Source organism: Phyllostomus hastatus, unplaced genomic scaffold (genome assembly GCF_019186645.2).
Source record: "Phyllostomus hastatus isolate PE091 unplaced genomic scaffold, TTU_PhHast_1.1 phas_contig_113, whole genome shotgun sequence".
Taxonomy (NCBI): Eukaryota; Metazoa; Chordata; class Mammalia; order Chiroptera; family Phyllostomidae; genus Phyllostomus; species Phyllostomus hastatus.
Window position 1 is genome coordinate 17,237,446 of NW_025333530.1, and position 20,136 is coordinate 17,257,581.

Consider the following 20,136-nt stretch of genomic DNA (forward strand, 5'->3'; position numbering starts at 1 on the left):
TAATTTGATTATCGCCATCTTAGTGGTATGAGTTATAATGTTTGCAACATTTTGAAAGCTGGCTGATCCCTCAGAATATTAACAACTTAATGAATGCTTACTTAGCATTTGCATAATATTTAGTACTTTAGATGTGTATGAGGTTTATAGTATAGTAAAGATATAAAAACTCATGAATTTGATGCACTATTTTTGGTGCTAATATACAAGTGTTGGTTAAATACCTATGTACTGATATGTAAATTACATAAACCACTATACAGTTCTCCTGCCAACCCAGTAACACAATTATCATGATCCCTCTTTCATAGATGATGAAATTTGTACTTTGTGACTGGTTAAGTAATTTACCATAAGTAACAAAACAATGAAGTGAGGAAGGCCAGACCAAACTTTGAAACTCTTTCAACTCTTTCCACATTAGCACATTAAAAACATTTTATCATAATTATTTTACTTCACAGAGAGTGATGCCAGTAGAGTGAACAGAAGATAGGGCTCCTAATCTCTGTCAGAAACAGAGTAATTTAACATCATCTATAAAGTGTAAGGGTCACTGAGCCCTGTAGTCTGGACTGAAGTACAGCCAGGGCAAGAGCACACAGAATAGAACTCAGACTGTTCCTTGAGCAGAATCCACTGGTTTTGTGTGGCCCCAGTGAGAATAAGGCTTTGAAACTGAACAAGATACCTTCTAGAAATGAGATATACTGATCCCTTACCCAGCTGATATCTGTCATGAGCAGGAGCAGGTTCATGTATATGGTGCTTCAGAGCCTTGAGCAGAATATTCTTTAGAACTCCAGCACCAGAGGCCACCTTCCCAGGAGCGCCCCCCACACCTCACTCCTGTAGGAGGGGAGTGACACTCCAGGACATGAGAAGCTCTTCTTATGTGGATGCATCTGAAGGCTCATGGAAGGGTCCAGGAGAGAGGGCTATATTTTCTTCTTGGGTAGGCCCTGAACAAAGCCAAAAATTTTATAAATTAGTCTAGAAGGAGTCCTCCTCATCTATGAACACCACCTTCTAGCTGTCCTCCCCCTTGTAGAAAGAATCTAGCCTTTGACCTCACTCTTTCATAAGGTCAGCTGCTGTTCCCCTCACAGACGCTCAAACCTCCAGAAGAAGCTTGGACTATGATCCTTCTATACAGGCTGGATGGAGGGGGGCCTCAACTCTCCTGGGAGGTCAGAGACAAGCTCTTTCAAGGGGTCATATGGACTTCCAGGCCTTCGCTCAGACATGTGATATAGCCCTTTAATGTCCTTGGCAGCAGCCTCCTGGACTTCCTTCCTGGACTTCCTTCCTGGACATGTTGAGAACTCTGTGTTGTCCACAGCTGTGGGCAACAACTTTATAGTGTAGGGTCTATAAAGTGTAAGGGTTGAACTAGGTTACCTAAAGTTCAGTTCTAATATTACATGATTCTTTTCAGTGTAAGAGATTTTGGTGTGTGGCTCTGGAAACAAGTCTCATTACTTTGAAGTTTTTATTATAAATGTTATTTAGTCTATCCCTGATCCTTCATATTCTGCTTTACTGGTTTTTTTCTTTGGGGTGGGGGTTATGTCTATAAAGCATATCATCTTCTGATATATTACAGTATACATTTGTTTATTAAGAACATTATTGTTTGTTGTCTCCTGTTCCCTTTCCCCGAATATATTGATTGCAAGGACCTGGACTAGTGCCTGGCCATATAGTGTGCAGGTATAAATACATGAATGATGTATTTGTGTAGTACATTGGTATATAGAAGTGATTTTATACTTTTTAATACTAACAGATTCTCTTGGGACTAAAATTATTCACTTTACTATTATAATGATCCTAGTTAGTGTTAGAATCTTGAAAAGGAGAAAACCTATCCAATAATTAAGTTTAGGCAATATTGTCTGTAAAAATACTTTCCCTAGAGTATTATTAGATGCTTTTCCACACATACAAAGAAAAACAGTAGCAACATCCCATTTTGGTTTATCTGTTAATTTAATTATATTCTCAAATGCTATTTATAAAGGGTAGGAAGTATTCAGACCATTGAATATTTTACTTAAAAGTTACTTAATAAAGGATGATATAATGTTTACTGGTAGTTTTGGTTGAATTAAACATTAGGCTTTTGAGATTTTATCAGCTTTATTGAAGTATAATTGCCATATAATAAACTGCATATATTTAAAGTAAGCAATTTGATAGGTTTGATATACACACACACACAACTTGGAAGCTTTCCACCATGATCAAGAATAAATATATCCACCTCTCCAAAAGTTTCTTCTTGCCTTCTGTAATTCTTTCCTCCCAACCCTTTCCACCAATTCTCAGGTACCCACTGATACTGTCATTATAGATTAGTTAAAATCTTATAATATGTGCTCTTCATTTGGTTGACTTCTTTCATTCTACATAATTATTTTAATATTTGTCCATGTTGTATATATCAATAGTTCATACCTTTTTATTGCTAGTGATATTTCAATATATGTATACACCAATTTGTTTATTCATCCATTGGTTGACATTTCAGTTGTTTCAAGTTTTGGACTACCAAGAAAAAGTTTTCTTTGTACATGCATGCAAGTGTTTATGTGGTTTTCATTTCACCTAGGAGTGGGATGGTTGGATTATCTGGTAGGAGGTTATTTAACTTTTTAAGAAACTGCCAAACTATTTTCTGAAGTTGCTATATTGTATCGCATTCCCACAAACAATATTCCAATTGCTCCACAGTCTCACCAATACTTGGTATTGTTAGTCTTTTTAATTTTAGCCATTTTAGTAGATGGATAATGGTATTATATTGTTTTTATTTACATTTCATCTAATGACCAGTGATGTTGAACATCATTTCATGTGTTTATTTGTCATCCATATGTCTTCTTTCATCTATTTAAATCTTGTTTTTAATTATAGTGTATTTTTATTATTGAGTTATATGAGTTCATCATATATTTGGGATATAAGTCCTTTATTAGATAAATGATTTGGAAATACTTTTCTGTATTTACCAGTCTGCAGCTGTCCTTTAATTCTCTTAGTATTTTCTCTCTTTCTAATAAAAAATTCACATTTTAAAGATCAGAATTTTTAACTTTGAATTCCAGCCGGTCAATTTTTTCTTTCATGAATTATACCAATAATTTGACTAACCATGAAATAATTTGCCTAACCAATATTTTCTCCAAGGTTTGCTTTTAGAAGTTTTATCATTTTAAGTTTACTTTTAGGTCTCTGATACATTTTGAAGTGATTATTTAATAGGACTTGAGGTATAGACTGAAGTATATATTTGTTTTTGCATATGGATATCCAAATGCTATCGTAATACCATTTGTTGAAAAGACTTTTTTTTGTTCACTGAATTGCCTTTGCACCTCTGTCATAAATCAGTTGTCCATATACATGGGGTATCTATTCTGTTCTACTGATCTTTTGGTCTCTCTTGACTCCACTATCATACTGTCTCATTAGTCCTCCAACTTTGTTCCTTCTTTTGGCTCTTATTTGTTCTTTCATTTCCATATGAACTTTAAGTATGTCAGTTTCCAGAAAAAAACAACAACAACAACAACAAAAACCTGTTGGGGTGTTGTGTGGAATTGCCTTAAATCTATAGATCAATTTGTGTATAAATGTCATCTTAACAATACTGAGTTTTCTAATCCACGAATATGCCTGTTTCATTTATTTAGGTCTTAGTTTCTCTAAGCCAGGTTTTCTGGTTGTCAGTTTTACAGGTCTTACACATCTTTTGCCGCATTTAACCTAAGTGTTTAGTATTTTAATGTTATCACAAATGGTATTGTCTTTTTGGTTTGAATTCCTAATTCTTCATTGCTAGTACAAAATACATAAATACAGTTTATTATTGATTTTTAACTCTGCAGCCTCATTAACTTATTAATTAGTTCTAGTAGCTCTTCCACAGATTTCATAGAATTTTGTACATACATCATGTCAGTGAATAAAAAGACCACTTGACTTATTTCGTTTCCATCTGAATGCCTTTTATTTATTTTTCTTACCATACCACACTGGCTAGAATAGTACAGTGTTGAGTAAAAATGGAGAGCAAGTATATCCCTATCTTATTCCTGATGTTGGAGAAAAGCATTCTGTTTTTCACCATTTAGTATGATGTTAGCTATAGGTTTTTTGTAGATCCCATGATCAAGTTAGACTTTTTTAAGAGTGTTTATTGCTATAAGAACTAGAAACATAATTGGTAATACTAGTGTTCAAATTAAGTAAAAAAAATTAGACAGTCTAAAAGATGACATATTTTTAAAGAAAGGCCTTCAGAATATTTTTTCAACATAATACCCTTTTTTCTTTTTTTAAAGTATATTTTATTCATTATGCTATTACAGTTGTCCCATTTCCCCCCTTCACTCCCCTCCACCCTGCACACCCTCTCCCACCCATACTCCCCCCCTTTAGTTCATGTCCACATGTCCTAAGTTCTTTAGCTTCTACATTTCCCATACTATTCTTGCCCTCCCCCTGTTTATTTTCTACTTACCATCTATGCTACTTATTCTCTGTACCTTTTCCCCCTCTCTCCTCCTCCCACTCCCCTGTTGTTAAACCTCCATGTGATCTCCATTTCTGTGGTTCTGTTCCTGTTCTAGTTGTTTGCTTAGTTTCTTCTGGTTTTTGTTTTAGGTGTGGTTGTTAATAATTGTGAGTTTGCTGTCATTTTACTGTACATGTTCTTTATCTTCTTTTTCTTAGATAAGTCCCATTAACATTTCATAAAATAAGGGCTTGGTGATGATGAACTCCTTTAACTTGACTTTATCTGAGAAGCACTTTGTCTACTCTTCCATTCTAAATGAAAGCTTTGCTGGATAGAGCAATCTTGGATGTGGGCCCTTGCCTTTCATGACTTGGAATACTTCTTTCCATCCCCTTCTTGCCTGCAAGGTCTCTTTTGAGAAATCAGCTGACAGTCTGGTGGGAACTCCTTTGTAGGTAACTGTCTCCTTATCTCTTGCTGCTTCTAGGATTCTCTCCTTTATTTTTACCTTGGCTAATGTAGTTTTGATGTACCTTGGTATGTTCCTTCTTGGGTCCACCTTCTTTGGGACTCTCTGAGCTTCCTGGACTTCCTGGAAGTCCTTTTCCTTTGCCAGATTGGGGAGGTTCTCCTTTATTATTTGTTCAGATAACTTTTCCACATGCTGCCCTTCCTCTTCCCCTTCTGGTACCACTAGAATTCAGATGTTGGATTGTTTAAAGATGTCCTGGAGGTTCTTAAGCCTCTTCTCATTTTTTTGAATTCTTATTTCTTCATTCTTTTCTGGTTGTATGTTTCTTTCTTCCTTCTGGTCCACTTCACTGATGTGAGACCCAGCTTTCATTCTATCACTATTGGTTCCCTGTGTATTTTTCTTCATTTCACTTATCATAGCCTTCATTTCTTCATCTAATTTGCAACCAAAATCAACCAACTCTGAGTATCCTGATCACCAGTGCTTTGAACTGTGCATCTGATAGGTTGGCTCTCTCCCAGTCACTTAAAAGTACTGATTGTGAAGCTTTCAATTCTGTTTGAGCCATCTTTTTTTCTTCTTTTTTCCATTTGGTCTGGTCGTGCCTGTTATGTATGAGGGGTGGAGCCTTAGGTGTTCACCAGGGTGGGGCAACCCAGTACCTGGGTTGTGATGTATGTGGGGGCAGGGTTTGAGAGGGAACAGTGGCACTTGCTCTGTTCTCCATTGGACCTAAGTCCCTTCCGCTGCTTCTGCTGAGCAAACTGGGCCCCTCTGGTGCCAATTCCCTTGTGGGTGGGCTTGTGCATGTTCTAGGACCCTGTGGGTGTCTCCAACAAACTCTCTTGTGAGGCTGGGAGTCTCTCCCTGTGCCTCAACCTTCACAGGTGTTTTCAATCAGTGCCTTGAGGCTCTATTTCCCAACGCTGGGATCCTGGGTTGTGTGCAGTGCCTTGCTTCACAATCGCCGCCTTTCTGGGTCTGCTGGTTGCCACCCCTCGGCTGCAGTCTTGTGTGCCCCAGATGCCTTACGTGCCCAGTCCCAATGCTCTCTGCTCTCTGCACCTCGACCTGCGCCCAGCTGCCCGACTCCACCTCTCCTACGGGTCTGGATGAACGTGTCTATTTTAACTTCTTGGTTGTCTGACTTCCATTCAGATCAGTTTTTTTGTCAGTTATGGTTGTTATTGTTTCTAAATTGTTGTTGTCCCTATCTTGGTTGTGGGAGGAGGCACAATGCGTCCACCTATGCCTCCATCTTGGCCAGAAGTCAGAAAAATATTTCTAGTATTTTAAAAATATTCTTTTTATTCTGTAAAGCATAATGATTAAGAACAAAGCTCTATAACTATGAGGTCTGGGTTCACATCTCAGCTTCTCTGTTTACTGTCTGACCTTGGGCAAGTTCCTTAATCTTTCTATACCTTAGTTTCTTCATCTATAAAGCAAGGTTAATAATAGTATATACCAAGAATTAAATGAGTTAATATATTTAATGCATTTATAACACTTACTGGTATATGTTACATGCATAGTAAGTGTTAGCTATTAACTAGTCCATTTTTCCATTACTTACTGTTTGTTTCTGTCAGTGTTCAAAAGGCCTATGTTGCGTGTAGCAAAATTCTTGACATCACAGGTTTCTCTTTATTGTGTTCCTGTGGCATTTATTCTGTCTTTCCATCTTTATCTTCAGTACACCTCCAGCAGTACTCTAAACCTAGGAATGTATCAGCGTATTACTTTTACTTTAATTTTTTTTTTAATTTGAAATACAACTTTATTCTGATTCTAAACAAAAGTGGGTGGGAATGACAGTGACAAACAAGGTTTCACCAGTGAATATTCTGATGCGGCTACAGCAGTCTTAAAGTTTTGAAACTCAGTTAGGAGATAACTGTGTTACAAAACAATTAAACATGCAGGTCCAATAAATGAAGGTATTTTTAAACTGCCACATTCACTCTGAAGCCCATTCATCTCTTTCAGCATCCCAGAGATCAAGCACAGGTTCTGCTTAGCTATATAATAAAGTGGCAAACACACTGTACCACTGACATCACAGGACAGTTGCCTATAAATCTAGACCTCTGATGCTGGGCTCCAGCTTCCCTTTCTCACAGGTCATCATCCTCATCTGGGAGAGCAGTGGTCTGGGCAACCTTGAGGTCATGCTCATCCTGTGTTGCCAATGCCGGGTTCATGACAACCTCTAGTGGGGCCAGATCAAGCATGGCAACAAACTCTAAGTTATGGTCTCCAATTAGTTTTCTAGCTAGCCAAAGGAAGGGCTTTTCAAAGTTGGTTACACTGTGTAGAAATGTCATAGTACTGAAGATTCTTTTGGTGGAGAACAATTGATTTTGCTTTAACTTTTCTGTCCTTAATGTCCACTTGGTTACCATACAACATGGTGGGGATGCTTTCACACACTCATACCAGATCTCTATGCCAGTTAGACCCATTCTTGTGAGTAACTCTTGAAGTGACATCAGACATTGTAATGGCACACTGTGCTTGGATGTAGTAGCTGTCCCACAGCACGTGGAACTTCTCCTGGCCTACTGTGTCCCACATGTTGAGAACTTGATGGGCCCTCAGTTGGTATGGAACACCGGTGGGTGGACCTCCATGGACAGGGTGGCTACATACTTCTCAAATTCATCTGTCAGATGGCGTTTCACAAATGTGGTTTTCCCAGTCCCACCCTTGCCAACCAACACAAGTTAGAACTGAACTTGGGGTTCTCCTTGGGTGGTCATGGTGATGTGACTTCCAGAAGCGTCTCCTGGCCCATCTGACTGAGCCTACTTTAATTTTATTTTTTTCCTACTGTTCCGGGTCTCTACAGAGTCCCCTACTCCCTTTCTAATTAGTTAGATTTATGTTTGAGCTCTGTGATCCTTATGTATAGGGAAATGTTTTCTGTTCAAGTCTGTCAAGCCTTCCTTGGTATGTATGGATCCAGAATTTAATAGATATGGCAAGTATCTTTCGTAGTTAATGTTTTAAGGTTATAATCTTGTCCTTCTTTCACAGAAGATGGATTTCTCTTATATTTTTTCTTTTTTAATATTGAGGAAGGCTAGTGGAGTAAAATTGCTTTTGTTTTCTTTCTTTTATCTTTACCTGGACTTTAGTACATGTTTATTGAAGGAATGAGTGGTTTGTGAGAATGTTGCTAGGAAGAAACACATTCAAGTGGTATAGCTGGCAAGTGGCCCATAAAGCAGGTAGGTATTAACTGAACTCACCAAGCTTCGGGATTTGGAGACAGATTCTGTAGGATTGGAAGTTCTTTTGTAACCAGTTTATATCGGCTTATCTTTGGCTAAAACTGTATAGAGCCTGAATACCTACCTTTCTAGCTAAGTATTTTGTAGTTGTACCAGATGTAGTTTTTTGAGTCCACATGTGAAAAATTTTAGTAAACTGTTAAACAAAAAAGCTATACAAAGGGAAAATAATGTTTGTGGTTATGCAGTAGTCTGGAGGCTGAGAGCAGGGCTTGTAGTCAGCTCTGAAGTTTGAATCAAAGGTTTTTCGTGTAGTTATACAACTTGTGTGAGTTACTTTACTTGTTTGAACCTCACGCTTTTCTGCTATGAAATGAGGCTAAAATAATGTATATCTGTGTTTTAGAATGATTGTTAGAATTGACTGTGGGAGTGGGGCTGAGCTGGATGGGGGAAAAATTGGGTTGCCTGTAATTGAGCAACAATAAAAAAAGAGAATTATTGTTAGAATTAAATTAACTAGTATGTATAAAATACTCAACACGGAGATGGTCAACAGTAAGAGAACAGTAAAATACAGAAATAACTTTTTATGTATTATCATTATGATAATAATTGTTAATCATTGTTATGATGGAGGACATATATTTGGATCAATCTGCCTAGCATAATTTTTTATACTTTTTATAAAAAAAATTTTTATTAAATAATTTTATTGTTCAGTTATAGTTGTCCCAATTTTTCCCCTTTTGCTCTCCTCCACCCACCCCAAATCCTGCTCCCACAGTCAATCCCCACCCTGTTGCCCATGTCCATGGATCATTCATACATGTTTCTTGACTAGTCCTTTTCCTTTCCATCCTTATCCCTGTCCCCCTTCCCCTCTAGTGTCCATCTATCTGTTCCATGTTTCCATGCCTCTTCTTGTATTTTGCTCATTTGTTTCTTTTGTTCACTAGGTTCCTCTTATAGGTGAGATCCTATGCTATTGGTCTTTCACCGCCTGGCTTATTTCACTTAGCATATTCTTCAGTTCTATCACTGTTGCAAAAGCTAGGAGTTTTTCTTTCTTTCTGTTGTGTATGTAGTATTCCGAAGTGTAAATGCACCACAAAATTTTACTCCACTAATTTACTGATAGGCAATTAGGCTGTTTCTAGCACTTGGATATTGTATACAGTGCTGCAATGAACACAGGGGAGCATAAGTTCTTTTGCATTGGTGTTTCAGGGTCCTTAGGGCATAATTACAGCATTGGAATCACTGGGTCAAAAGGCAGTTCCATTTATAGTTTTTTGAGGAAATTCCATACTGTTTTCCGCAGTGGCTGCACCAGTCTTAATTCTTACCAACAGTACTTTAGGGTTTCCTTTTCTTCACATCTTCGCCAGCATGTGTTTGTTGATTTGCCCCTCCCTCCCTTCATTTTTACTTACAGTAGTCCTGCCTTTTCCCTCATTGCTCTCCCCCTGCCCTGTCTGTCCCCGACTTCATTGTCAATCATCCCCCCATTGTCCCTGCCCATAAGTCCTCTATTCATACTCCTTAACTTCCCCCCTTCCCCTTCTTTCCTCTATTATGCCCCTCCTCTCTCTCCTCTGGTTACTGTCAGTTTTTTCTTTTCTCTATGTCTTTGCTTCTATTTTGCTCATTGATTTGTTTTGTTAATTAGGTTCCACTTATAGGTGAGATCATATGGTATTTGTCTTTCACCGCCTAGTTTATTTCACCTAACATAATACTCTCCAGTTCCATTCATACTTTCTGAAAGGGTAGGAGTTCCTTCTTCTTTTCTGCTGCGTAGTATTTCATTGTGTAAATGTACCATAGTTTTTTGATCCACCCATTTACTGATGGACACTTAGGCTGTTTCCAGCTTTTGGCTGCTGTAAATAACGCTGCTATAAACATTGGGCTGTAGAGGTTCTTATGAATTCGTAATTTAAGATTCTTATGGTATAATCCCAGCAGTGGGATGGCTGGATCAAAAGGCAGTTCCAGCTTCAGTTTTTTGAGGAAATTCCGTACTATTTTTCACAGTGGCTTCACCAGTCTGCATTCCCACCAGCAGTGCACTAGGGTTCCCTTTTCTGCACATCTGCTGCAACACTTGTTGTTTGTTGATTTATGATGGCCATTCTCACCAGTGTGAAGTGGCATCCTATCTCATTGTGGTTTTAATTTCATCTCTCTGATGGCTAATGATGCTGAGCATCCATTCATGTGTCTCTGGGCTCTCTGTATGTCCTCCTTGGAGAAGTGTCTGTTTAGGTCCTTTGCCCATTTTTTAATTGGATTGCTTGTATTCCTGGTATGCAGTTATATGAGTTCTTTATATATTCTGGAGATCAAACCCATGTCCCAGGTATCATTGGCAAATGTGTTTTCTCATCTGGTTGGTTCCCTTTCTATTTTAGTAATGTTTTCTTTAGCTCTGCAGAAGCTTTTTAGTTTGATGTAATCACATTTGTTTATTCTTTATATCCCTTGTCCTGGGGGATGTATCATTGAAAATATTGCTGGGTGGGATATCTGAAATTTTCCTGCCTATGTTTTCCACTAGGACTTTCATGGTGTCACAACTTGGAAGTCTGTTGTCCATCTTGAGTTTATTTTGGTGTATGGTATAAGTTGGTGGTCGAGTTTCATTTTATTGCATGTATTTCCCAAACTCCCAATTCCATTTATAGAAGAGGCTATTGTTACTCCATTTTATGTTCCTGCCCCTTTTGTCAAATATTAACTGACCATATTGACATGGGTTTATTTCTGGTCTCTCTATTCTGTTCCATTGGCCTATGCATTTGTTCTTACCCCCGTACCAGGCTGTTTTGATTACAGTGGTCTTGTAATATAGTTTTATATTAGGTATTGTGATCCCTCCTACTTTGTTCTTCTTTGTCAAAATTTCTGAGGCTATTCTGGGTTATTTATGGTTCCATATAAATTTTTGAAATATTTGTTCCATGTCTGTTAAATAGTCATTGGTATTTTGATGGGGATTGCATTGAATCTATAGATTACTTTGGGTAGTATGTACATTTTAATGATGTTAATTCTTCCAATCCATGAACACAGTATATGCTTCCATTTATTGTGTCTTCCTTAATTTATTCCTCTAGTGTTGTCTGGTTTTCTGAGTACAGGTCTTTTACCTCCTTGGTTAAACTTACTCCTAAGTACTTTATTTTTCCCGTTGTTATTGCAAATGGGATTTTTTTCCTGATTTCTGTTTCTCATATTTCATTGTTGGTGTACCAAAATGCCTTAAATTTCTGAATATTGACTTTGTACCCTGCTACTTTGCCAAATTCTATTATTAGGTTGAAGTAGTTTTTTGGTAGAGACTATAGGGTGTTCTATGTACACTGTCATGTCATCTGTAACCAGTGACAGTTTTACTTCCTCCTTTCCAATTTGGATGCCTTTTGTTTCTTTATCTTGTCTGATTGATATGGCTAGAACTTCCAGTACTATGTTGAATAGAAGTGCTTAAAGGCAGGCCTCCTTTTCTTGTTCCTGATCTTAGTGGGAAAGCTTTTAGTTTTTGCCTGATGAGTATGATGTTGGCTGTAAGTTTCCTGAATATGGCCTTTATTGTGTTGAAATATGTTCCCACTATTCCCACTTTGCTAAGTGTTTTTATCATAAATGGGTGCTTTACTTTATCAATGCTTTTTCAGCATCTATTGATATTATCATGTAGTTTTTGTTTTTTGTATTGTTCATGTGGTAGTGTATTACATTTATTGATTTGCATATATTGTACCATCCTTTCATCCCTGGGATGCATCCCACTTGATCATGGATGTATGATCTTTTTAATGTAGTGCTGGGTGTGTTTTGCCAATACTTTGCTGAGGATTTTAGCATCTATGTTCATCAGCAATATTGATTTGTAGTTTTATTTTTTTGTTGTGTCTTTATCTGGTTTTGGAATTAAGGTAATACTGGTTTCATAAAAAGAGTTTGGGAGTCATCCGTCTTCTTGGAGTTTTTGGTATGGTCTGTGAAGAATTGGAATTAGCTCTTTTCTAAATGTTGGGTAAAATTCTCCTGTGACTCCATCTGGCCCAGAGAGCTTTTGTGTGCATGGCGTGTTTGATTACTGCTTCAATTTCACTAGCTGATATCAGTCTACTTAGATTTTCTACTCTTTGAGTTTTGGAGGATTATATGTTTCTAGAAATTTGTCTATTTCGGTTTGCTTTTCAAATTTTGGGCATGTAGTTGTTCATAGTACTTTCTTATGATCCTTTGTATTTCTGTGATATTGGTTGTAATTTTACCTCTTTTGTTTCTAATTTTATTTACTCGTCATCTCTCTTTTTCTTAATGAGTGTGGTTAAAGGCTTGTGAAATTTGTTTATATTTTCAGAGAACCAGCTCATGGATTTATTGTATCTTTGGATTGTTCTTCTAGTCTCTGTGGCATTTAATTCTACTCTGATTTTGATTATTTTCTTCCTTGTCCTCTCTCTGGGTTTTGTTTGTTGTTGTTCCCCTAGTTTTTATAGATGTAGGGCCAGGTCTTTACTTGAAAATTTTCTATCATTTTTAAGTAGGTCTGTATTGCTATGAACTTCATTTTCAGGAGTGCCTTCCCTGTGTCCTATAGGTTTTGGGTTTTTGAGTGTTCATTTTAATTTGTTTCTAGAAACTTTTGATTTCTTCCTTGTCTCATTGTTTACCCATTCATTGTTTAATGGCCCATTACTCTTTCTCCATGTATTTGATTGTTTCTGAGTTTTTTCCTTGAAGTTGTTTTCTAGTTTTAAACCATTGTGATCTGAGAAAATGCTTGATATAATTTTGTTTTTCCTGAATTTGTTGAGGCTTATTTTGTGTCCTATCATGTGCTGTATCTTTAAAGAGGTTCCATGAGCATTTGAAAAGAATGTATATTTTGCTTCTTTGATTTGAAAGCTTCTATATACCATATTTTCAGATCATAAGATGCACATAGGTTTTAGAGGAGGAAAATAGGAAAAAATATTTTGAAGCAAAAAAATGTGGTAAAATATTTAACAATATAAATAACATAATATTTCGCCAATGTAAATGTAAACCTGCATTCAGACTATAAGATGCATCCCTGTTTTCCTTCCAAATTTGTGGGGAAAGTGTGTCTTTTTTTTTTTTTAATTTTAATTTATTTATTTTTAGAGAGGGAAGGGGGGGGAGAGGGAGAGAGAGAGAGAGAGAGAGAGAGAGAGAGAAACATCAATATGCAGTTGCTGGGGGTCATGGCCTGCAACCCAGGCATGTACCCTGACTGGGAATCAAAGCTGTGACACTTCGGTTTGCAGCCCGCGCTTAATCCACTAAGCTATGCCAGCCAGGGCTGGAAGTGTGTCTTATAGTCCAAAAAATATGGTATACTACTTAAGCCCATTTGATCTAGGGTGTGCTTCAGTGCCACAATGTCCTTGTTGATTCTTTGTTTGGAAGATCTAGCCATTATTGATAATGGGGTGTTAAAATCCCCTGCTGTGTGTGTTGCTATGTCTTTCTTTAAGTGCTCTGAAATTTTCTTTATATATTTAAGTCCTCTGAGATTTTCTTTATATATTTTGGTGCTGCTATATTGGGTGCATATATGTTTACAATTTTTATAGCTTCCTGATAGAGTCTTCCCTTTAGAATTATGAAATGGCTTTCTTTGTCTCTTTGTATGGCCTTTGTTTTTGTCATCTATTTTTTATGATGTAAGTATTGCTACTCTGGCTTCTTTTTCCTCTCCATTTGCTGGGAATTTTTTTGCCAACCCTTTACTCTCAGTCCGTGTGGGTCTCTTGTTCTGAGGGAATCTCTTGTAGGCAGCAGATGTGGGTAATTATATTTTATCCATTCATCTACCCTATGTCTTTTGATTGTGGCATTTAATCCACTTACATTTAAGGTTATTACTGATAGGTCTTACTCATTGCCATTTGCCCCCTTTGTACTTGTGTTCTTTTCTCTTTCACTGTGTTTCTTCTGTTTCTTAAAGCAGTTTCTTTGGCATATCTTGTAGTGCTGATTTGGTGGAGGTATATTCTTTTAACCATCTTTTGTCTGGGAAACTCCTTGTTTTGCTCTCCATTTTAAATGACAGGCTTGCTTGGTAGAATAGTCTTGGTTGCGGGCCTTTGCTTTTCATTACTTGGAATATTTCTTTCCAGTCCCTTCCGTCTTGTATTATTTCTGTTGAGAAATCAGCTGCTAGACTTATTGGAGCTCCCTTGTATGTTACTATTTGTTTCTCCCTTGCTGCTTTTAAGATTCTCTCTTTGTCTTTAAAATTTGGCATTTTAATTATGATGGGTCTTGGAATAGGCCTCTTTGGGTTCATCTTGATTGGGACTCTCTGTGCTTCTTGAATTTGTGTGGCTTTCCCCTTTCCAGGTTAGGGAAGTTTCTGTCGTCATTTTTTCGTACAGTTTTCTATCCTTACTTGTTTTCTTCTTCTGGTATTCCTGTGATTCGAATGTTGTCATGTTTCATGTTGTCTTGAAGTTCCCTTAAGCTAACTTCACACTTTTTTAGTCTTTTTTCATTTTGTTGCTATATCTGGGTATTTCTTTCTGTCTTGTCTTCCAACTCACCTATTCGATCCTCTGCTTCATCCAGACTCTTGTAGTTCCTTCTCGTGTATTTTGTATTTCAGAAATTTTCTTCATTTCTTCCTGGTTCTTGTTTATAGTTTCTGTTTCCTTTTTCATGCTGTTGTAGTTCCCATTCAGTTCCTTGTATTGTCACTGAGTTCCTTTAGCATTGTTATAAGCATTTATTTGACTTCTATATCTGATAGATTGCTTGTCTCAATTTCCTTTACCTCTTTTAGTGGAGGAAATGAATTCTTCCATTCATTTCGATATGGGGTTCTTTCTTTGTCTCCCGATATTAGGTGACACTTTTTGTTGTTTCTGCATCTCAGGGTGCTCTGCTTTGCCTGCCTGACTTAGTGTGGTTGATTTCTGTTGTAGGACATCTGTGGGACTTAGTGATCTTGTCTGGATGCTGTAGGGCTGCCCTTCTGTTTGTGTGGGCTCTCTCGTCCTTGGGCTTTGGTTGTTGGTGGTTTCTTTGTTGGTGTGTTCTTTCTTTCAGCAGGCATACTAGTAGTCACAACTCCCACTTTGTCATGTATCAGTCAATTTGAAGCAACATCTGCCCTCTTGGGAGTACAAACTTCATGTCTGTTAAGATTCTGTGGCTGTTCACTTTGATTTTCAGAAGATCGGCTAAGTGTCCCAGTTGGGTACATGAGCAGGTTTGGTCAGTTTGCACCTACTTTGCCATCACCTTCTCTGTCCACAAATTTTTGTTTGAGAAAAATTCTTTATCTGTACTTTATGACTGTGTTAAATAAATTATGGTAAGCAAGTTATATTGTAGGGTGGTCCTTGTTGTTTATCTTCTCATTCCATTTTTATCCTGTTCTGCCCCCTCTTTTCCATTTCCTTTCAAGAGAAAATAGCTCAGGACACTGTCTTACAATCACTAGTCTGGGGTCTTCTGAGCCTCTTTACCAGAATCTCCATGGGTGTTGCAGTCCCTGACACAAGCAACATTGTTTTGGGGTAGAAATTTTTATAATGGCTATGAGGCAGAGTGACTAAGTTTGCTAACTACGAGTCTTAACCCTTTGCAAAAACTCAGTTGGAAATTCTTTCCTGCCAATTCTTATATTCACCTGTAAATTAAAAATCATGTTCCTACCCCATTCCCCCTATAAGTAAGGATGTACTACTTAGGAACTTTTACTTCTGAATATTTGGTAATCATTGGTAATCAGTATGTTTTCAGTGCTCTAAAACACTAGAGCAGTGTTCTCTTATCCTGGATCCCCTGCCCTTGTTATCCCTAACTGTGTTGTGAGTTAACATGCTATATGTTTTATTAGGGGAGGTTGTAAATTCTTAGTCTTTCTCAGGATCAATTTTGATTTATATAGGAGTTAAAGGAAATTATAATTAAACTTGTAATGTTTTTAAACCAAACTACTTCCATGGCAAATAAAGTAGTCATTCCACTATCATTGTTTTATGTTTATTTCTTACTATCTTTAATAATAGTCTTTAAAAAAAAAAAAACAATTTTAGCCCTGGTTGGTGTGGCTCAGTGGATTGAGTGCCAGCCTTTGAACCAAATGGTTGCTGGTTTGATTCCCAGTCAGGACACAGGCCTGGGTTCCAGCCAGGTCCCCAGTTAGGGGTGCATGAGAGGCAACAACACATTGATGTTTATCTTTCTCCCTGTCTTTCTGCTTCCCTTCCCCTCTCTTTAAAAATCAATAAAAATTTTTTAAAAAGTAAAATAAAATAAAAACCTGATTTTACTGTTACTTATAATAAACTGTCCTTATCACCTAGAATAAATAATTTTAGATAATTTTTAAAGGACAAATGAAAAGAGGAATGGGAGGAAATTTGATAACGCATTCTAGATTTAGATTAGCATTTATGTGTAGCATCAAACTCTTATCAAGAAACCACCAGTAATACTGCTTTTATAAAAGACAACCAGGATCCCCTGGTGTATGCCTCAGTGGATTGAGCATGGGCTTGCAAAGTGAGAGGTCCCTGGTTCCACTCCCAGTCAGGGCACAGGCCTGCGTTGGGCCAGGTCCCCAGTTGGGGGCATTGGGGAGGCAACCAGTGGATGTTTCTCTCCCTTCCTCCCTCCCTTCCTCTTTCTCTAAAAATAAATAAAGAAATCTTTATAAAAATTAAAAAAACTACCAGGAGGAAATGATGTAGTTCTTTTAGCTTACAGGACCAAAAAAGAAAAAATGTACCCTTTGTTTTCTGCTGTAGGAATGTATTTTTAATAACTAATAGTATTCCAGTAACTTTTTCTAAATTTCTATTATTAAAGCTAAGCATAAATAATTGAGGACCATGATTTAATCATGATCAAAGAATAGATAAATAGAGCAGTAATCAGCACACAAATATTAGGGGGAGAGGTGAGGTGATGGGCAAGGAGGAAGTTTTCCTTGCTAGGGAAACTAAGTATAATATATTAATGGTAAAATATTTTTCTTTGCTTTGTTTTTTTTTTAACCTGTAAAATGGAAATATCTTCATGGTTATTTTTTAGAAGAAGATAATACATGTAAACAATTTAGTGTAGTGCTTAGCATTTAGTAAGCCCTCAGTAAATTTAGCTGTTGTTATTATTATTTGGAATTTTAAAAAGAGAACTCATACTTGTGAACAGCTGATGGTAAATACACCTGCAGTTTAAAATTTAACAAAGCAGGTCCTGGTCAAGTGGTTCAGTTAGAGCACTCTGCCCATATGCAAAGGTTACAGTTCAGTCCTTGGTCAGGAGTGGTTGGAGTGACAGGTTGATGTTTCTCTCCCTCTCGCTACTTCTTTCTTGCTTTCTCCCTTCTTTTCCCTCCCCCGCCCCCAATCAATTTTAAAAAGAAGAGTTTGCAAGGTATTTAAGATACTAAAAATGATATCCAGCTTCTTCACCTGTTTGTTGAATTGCTTTGGGGAAGTTAGCATAAAATTTAAGTCCCTTATTCTGATTAGTAGCATGCAATAAATTTAATGACTATCTTACAAGTGAAATAATTAAATTATCTCTTTTTTTCCCTTTGTTTTAGGTTTCCCCTCAAAAAACCTATAAGGTAAGTTGTTCAGTTACACCTCATACATTTAGGTTAAATTTTAATTGGAAGTATTCCTTTGAAATTATGGTGAATTTTTTTGTGGTTTTTGAAAATGTGAATTTTAGTTTAAAATTAAAAAATATTTTACAAATTTAAAATGTAACAGGTGTTTCTCTTTTTTCTGCAAAATGGCCTTGTTTTGATAACAAATGTTTTTAATACAAGCATTTTAAATTTTTGTTCAAGTTGATGCTTAAGATCACACCCTATGAAGAGGCTTAATTTTACAGTCCATTGGGACTGCTTTCAGTTGTGAATATCATGGGGAGTGTAAAGGAATTACCAGTTTTTGATGTGTTTTATCATCTGGGTGACTGTAGCTGCCTTTAGTTAATGTATTGTGGGAAACTGAATCAGTCTACATTAAGACAGTGAAGGGGAAAAGTCCAAAATGTTCAAATGTCTGTGTCATATCTATGTATCTCTACATTTACTAATTTCCCAGGATTAAATGTCTCTTCCTCAGTACTTTTTTAACATCCTTCCCTTTCATCTTAATTGTCATAAATATTATTTAAAATGTAGGTAGCATGTTATTCCTAATTATTATAGTGCATTTATCATTTTGGTGAAACCATACTACAGGATACCAATGCTAATCTTGGTATTTCCGTTATTTAGTAGTATATATATTTATTGTGTTGACCAGAAAATTGTTTGTTTTTTCTTGCAAGATGGCTCAAGTAGTGCTTAGTTGTCTTAAGTTCATTCAAAACAATTTTGTTAGATTATACAGTGACACCTGTTATATCAGTGTGTATTTAAAACAACTTAACAAAATTGGTGACTTTTTGTGTAGCCATTTTAATATTGAAGATGGAAGAAAGTAAGCAACATTTTTTAGCATATTATGCTTTATTATTTCAAGGAAAGTAAATAGACTTTATTATTTCAAGAAAAAGCAAATTTCAGTTGCTTTTTCTGCAACTGAAATGTAGAAAAGATTTGTGCAGTTTATGGAGATGGTGCTGTGACTGATCAAACGTGTCAAAAGTGGTTTGCCCCACACTGTTGTTGGGATAATTGTAATAAAATAACAATTAAAACATTTTTTAAAAAGTGGTTTGTGAAGTTTCATGCTGAAGATTGGAAGGTACTTCACAGCTGGTAGGCCAGTTGAAGTTGATAACCATCAAATTGAGACATTAATTGAGAACAATCCATGTTTTATCATGAGGATATAGCTGACAATCTCAAAATATCCAAATCAATAAAGTTATTGATGAAAATGAAAAACGTCTTTTATTGTACAGACAAAAACCATACGGCCGTTTTGGCCAACCCAATAGTTATGGTTTCATTTACTGTCCAGCCATTATCTGATCAGGTAATTTGATACACCATAAGAAAAATAATAATTCTAATGTTGTCTGGGCTTGGCTGAGACTGCCGTGGCTAGAATTATAGGCAGGTTTTAAGTGAAGTTTTTCAGAGATATTTTTTTTAACTGCTCTCATCAGTGCTATATTTACACAGTGATTTTGAACTTGATCATGGTGTATATATAAGATTGGGCAATGTGTTGAATTACAAGTAAACAGTTTTCTTATCTGTTAAATGAAAATAACAAAGATTTTTCTTTGAAAAACCACTAAAAGAATTCAGGCAGTTATTTCTAAGAATAAAACTGACTTTATAACAAAACTACTTTTATCATTTTTAAGCATTTTTTATAACCAAGTAAATAGACTCTGAATTACATGCAGCGCAGACTAATTTTAAAATTTCTTGAAAAGTATAGAGAGGTTTATGAGACTGTGTAAGGTAAATTGATTTCTTGGTTTCTTTTTGTAAGACACATTTGAGATTTTTAAATTACGTTTTTGTGCTAGTGACTTTTTTGTAGTAAATATTTGATTGCTTTGATTTAATTTAGGCATGGAAGTATTTTGAGCCGAGAGTCACCAACAGATAAGAAGCAGAAAGTTGAGCGCAGTGAATCACATGATTTTGACCCTACAGGTAAAATATTCTTTTCTTCCAAATTATACTGAGAGAAATAAGCTTCAGAATGTTATAGTTTGAGCTACATAATGACCTGAAACACTTGTTTCAGAAGGAGAACTTCTGTTTATGACTCACCTTCCTCTTCAATTATACCATATAAAATCTTTGCACTCAGGGAATACAAACATTTTTAACTTTCAATACTATGGATTCCACTATGGAAGCATCATTGTAGAGTGTATTTAAATATGGCGATGATAATAGAAGTAGTTTTTATGTCATC

At 36.5% G+C, this 20,136-nt stretch overlaps 1 protein-coding gene and 1 pseudogene across 6 annotated transcripts in view; one reads left to right on the top strand and one right to left on the bottom strand.

Moving 5' to 3' along the window:
* Positions 1-20,136, top strand: part of ARHGEF12 (Rho guanine nucleotide exchange factor 12) — a 217,435-nt gene that overhangs the window by 54,333 nt on the left and 142,966 nt on the right. For all 6 annotated transcript variants that reach the window (XM_045838908.1, XM_045838881.1, XM_045838897.1 and 3 more), the window contains exons 2-3: positions 17,841-17,864; positions 19,783-19,868. In XM_045838908.1, the coding sequence (XP_045694864.1) occupies positions 17,841-17,864; positions 19,783-19,868 (110 nt within the window). The remainder of the gene's footprint in view (positions 1-17,840; positions 17,865-19,782; positions 19,869-20,136) is intronic.
* On the bottom strand, positions 7,118-7,762 carry LOC123818663 (annotated as a pseudogene).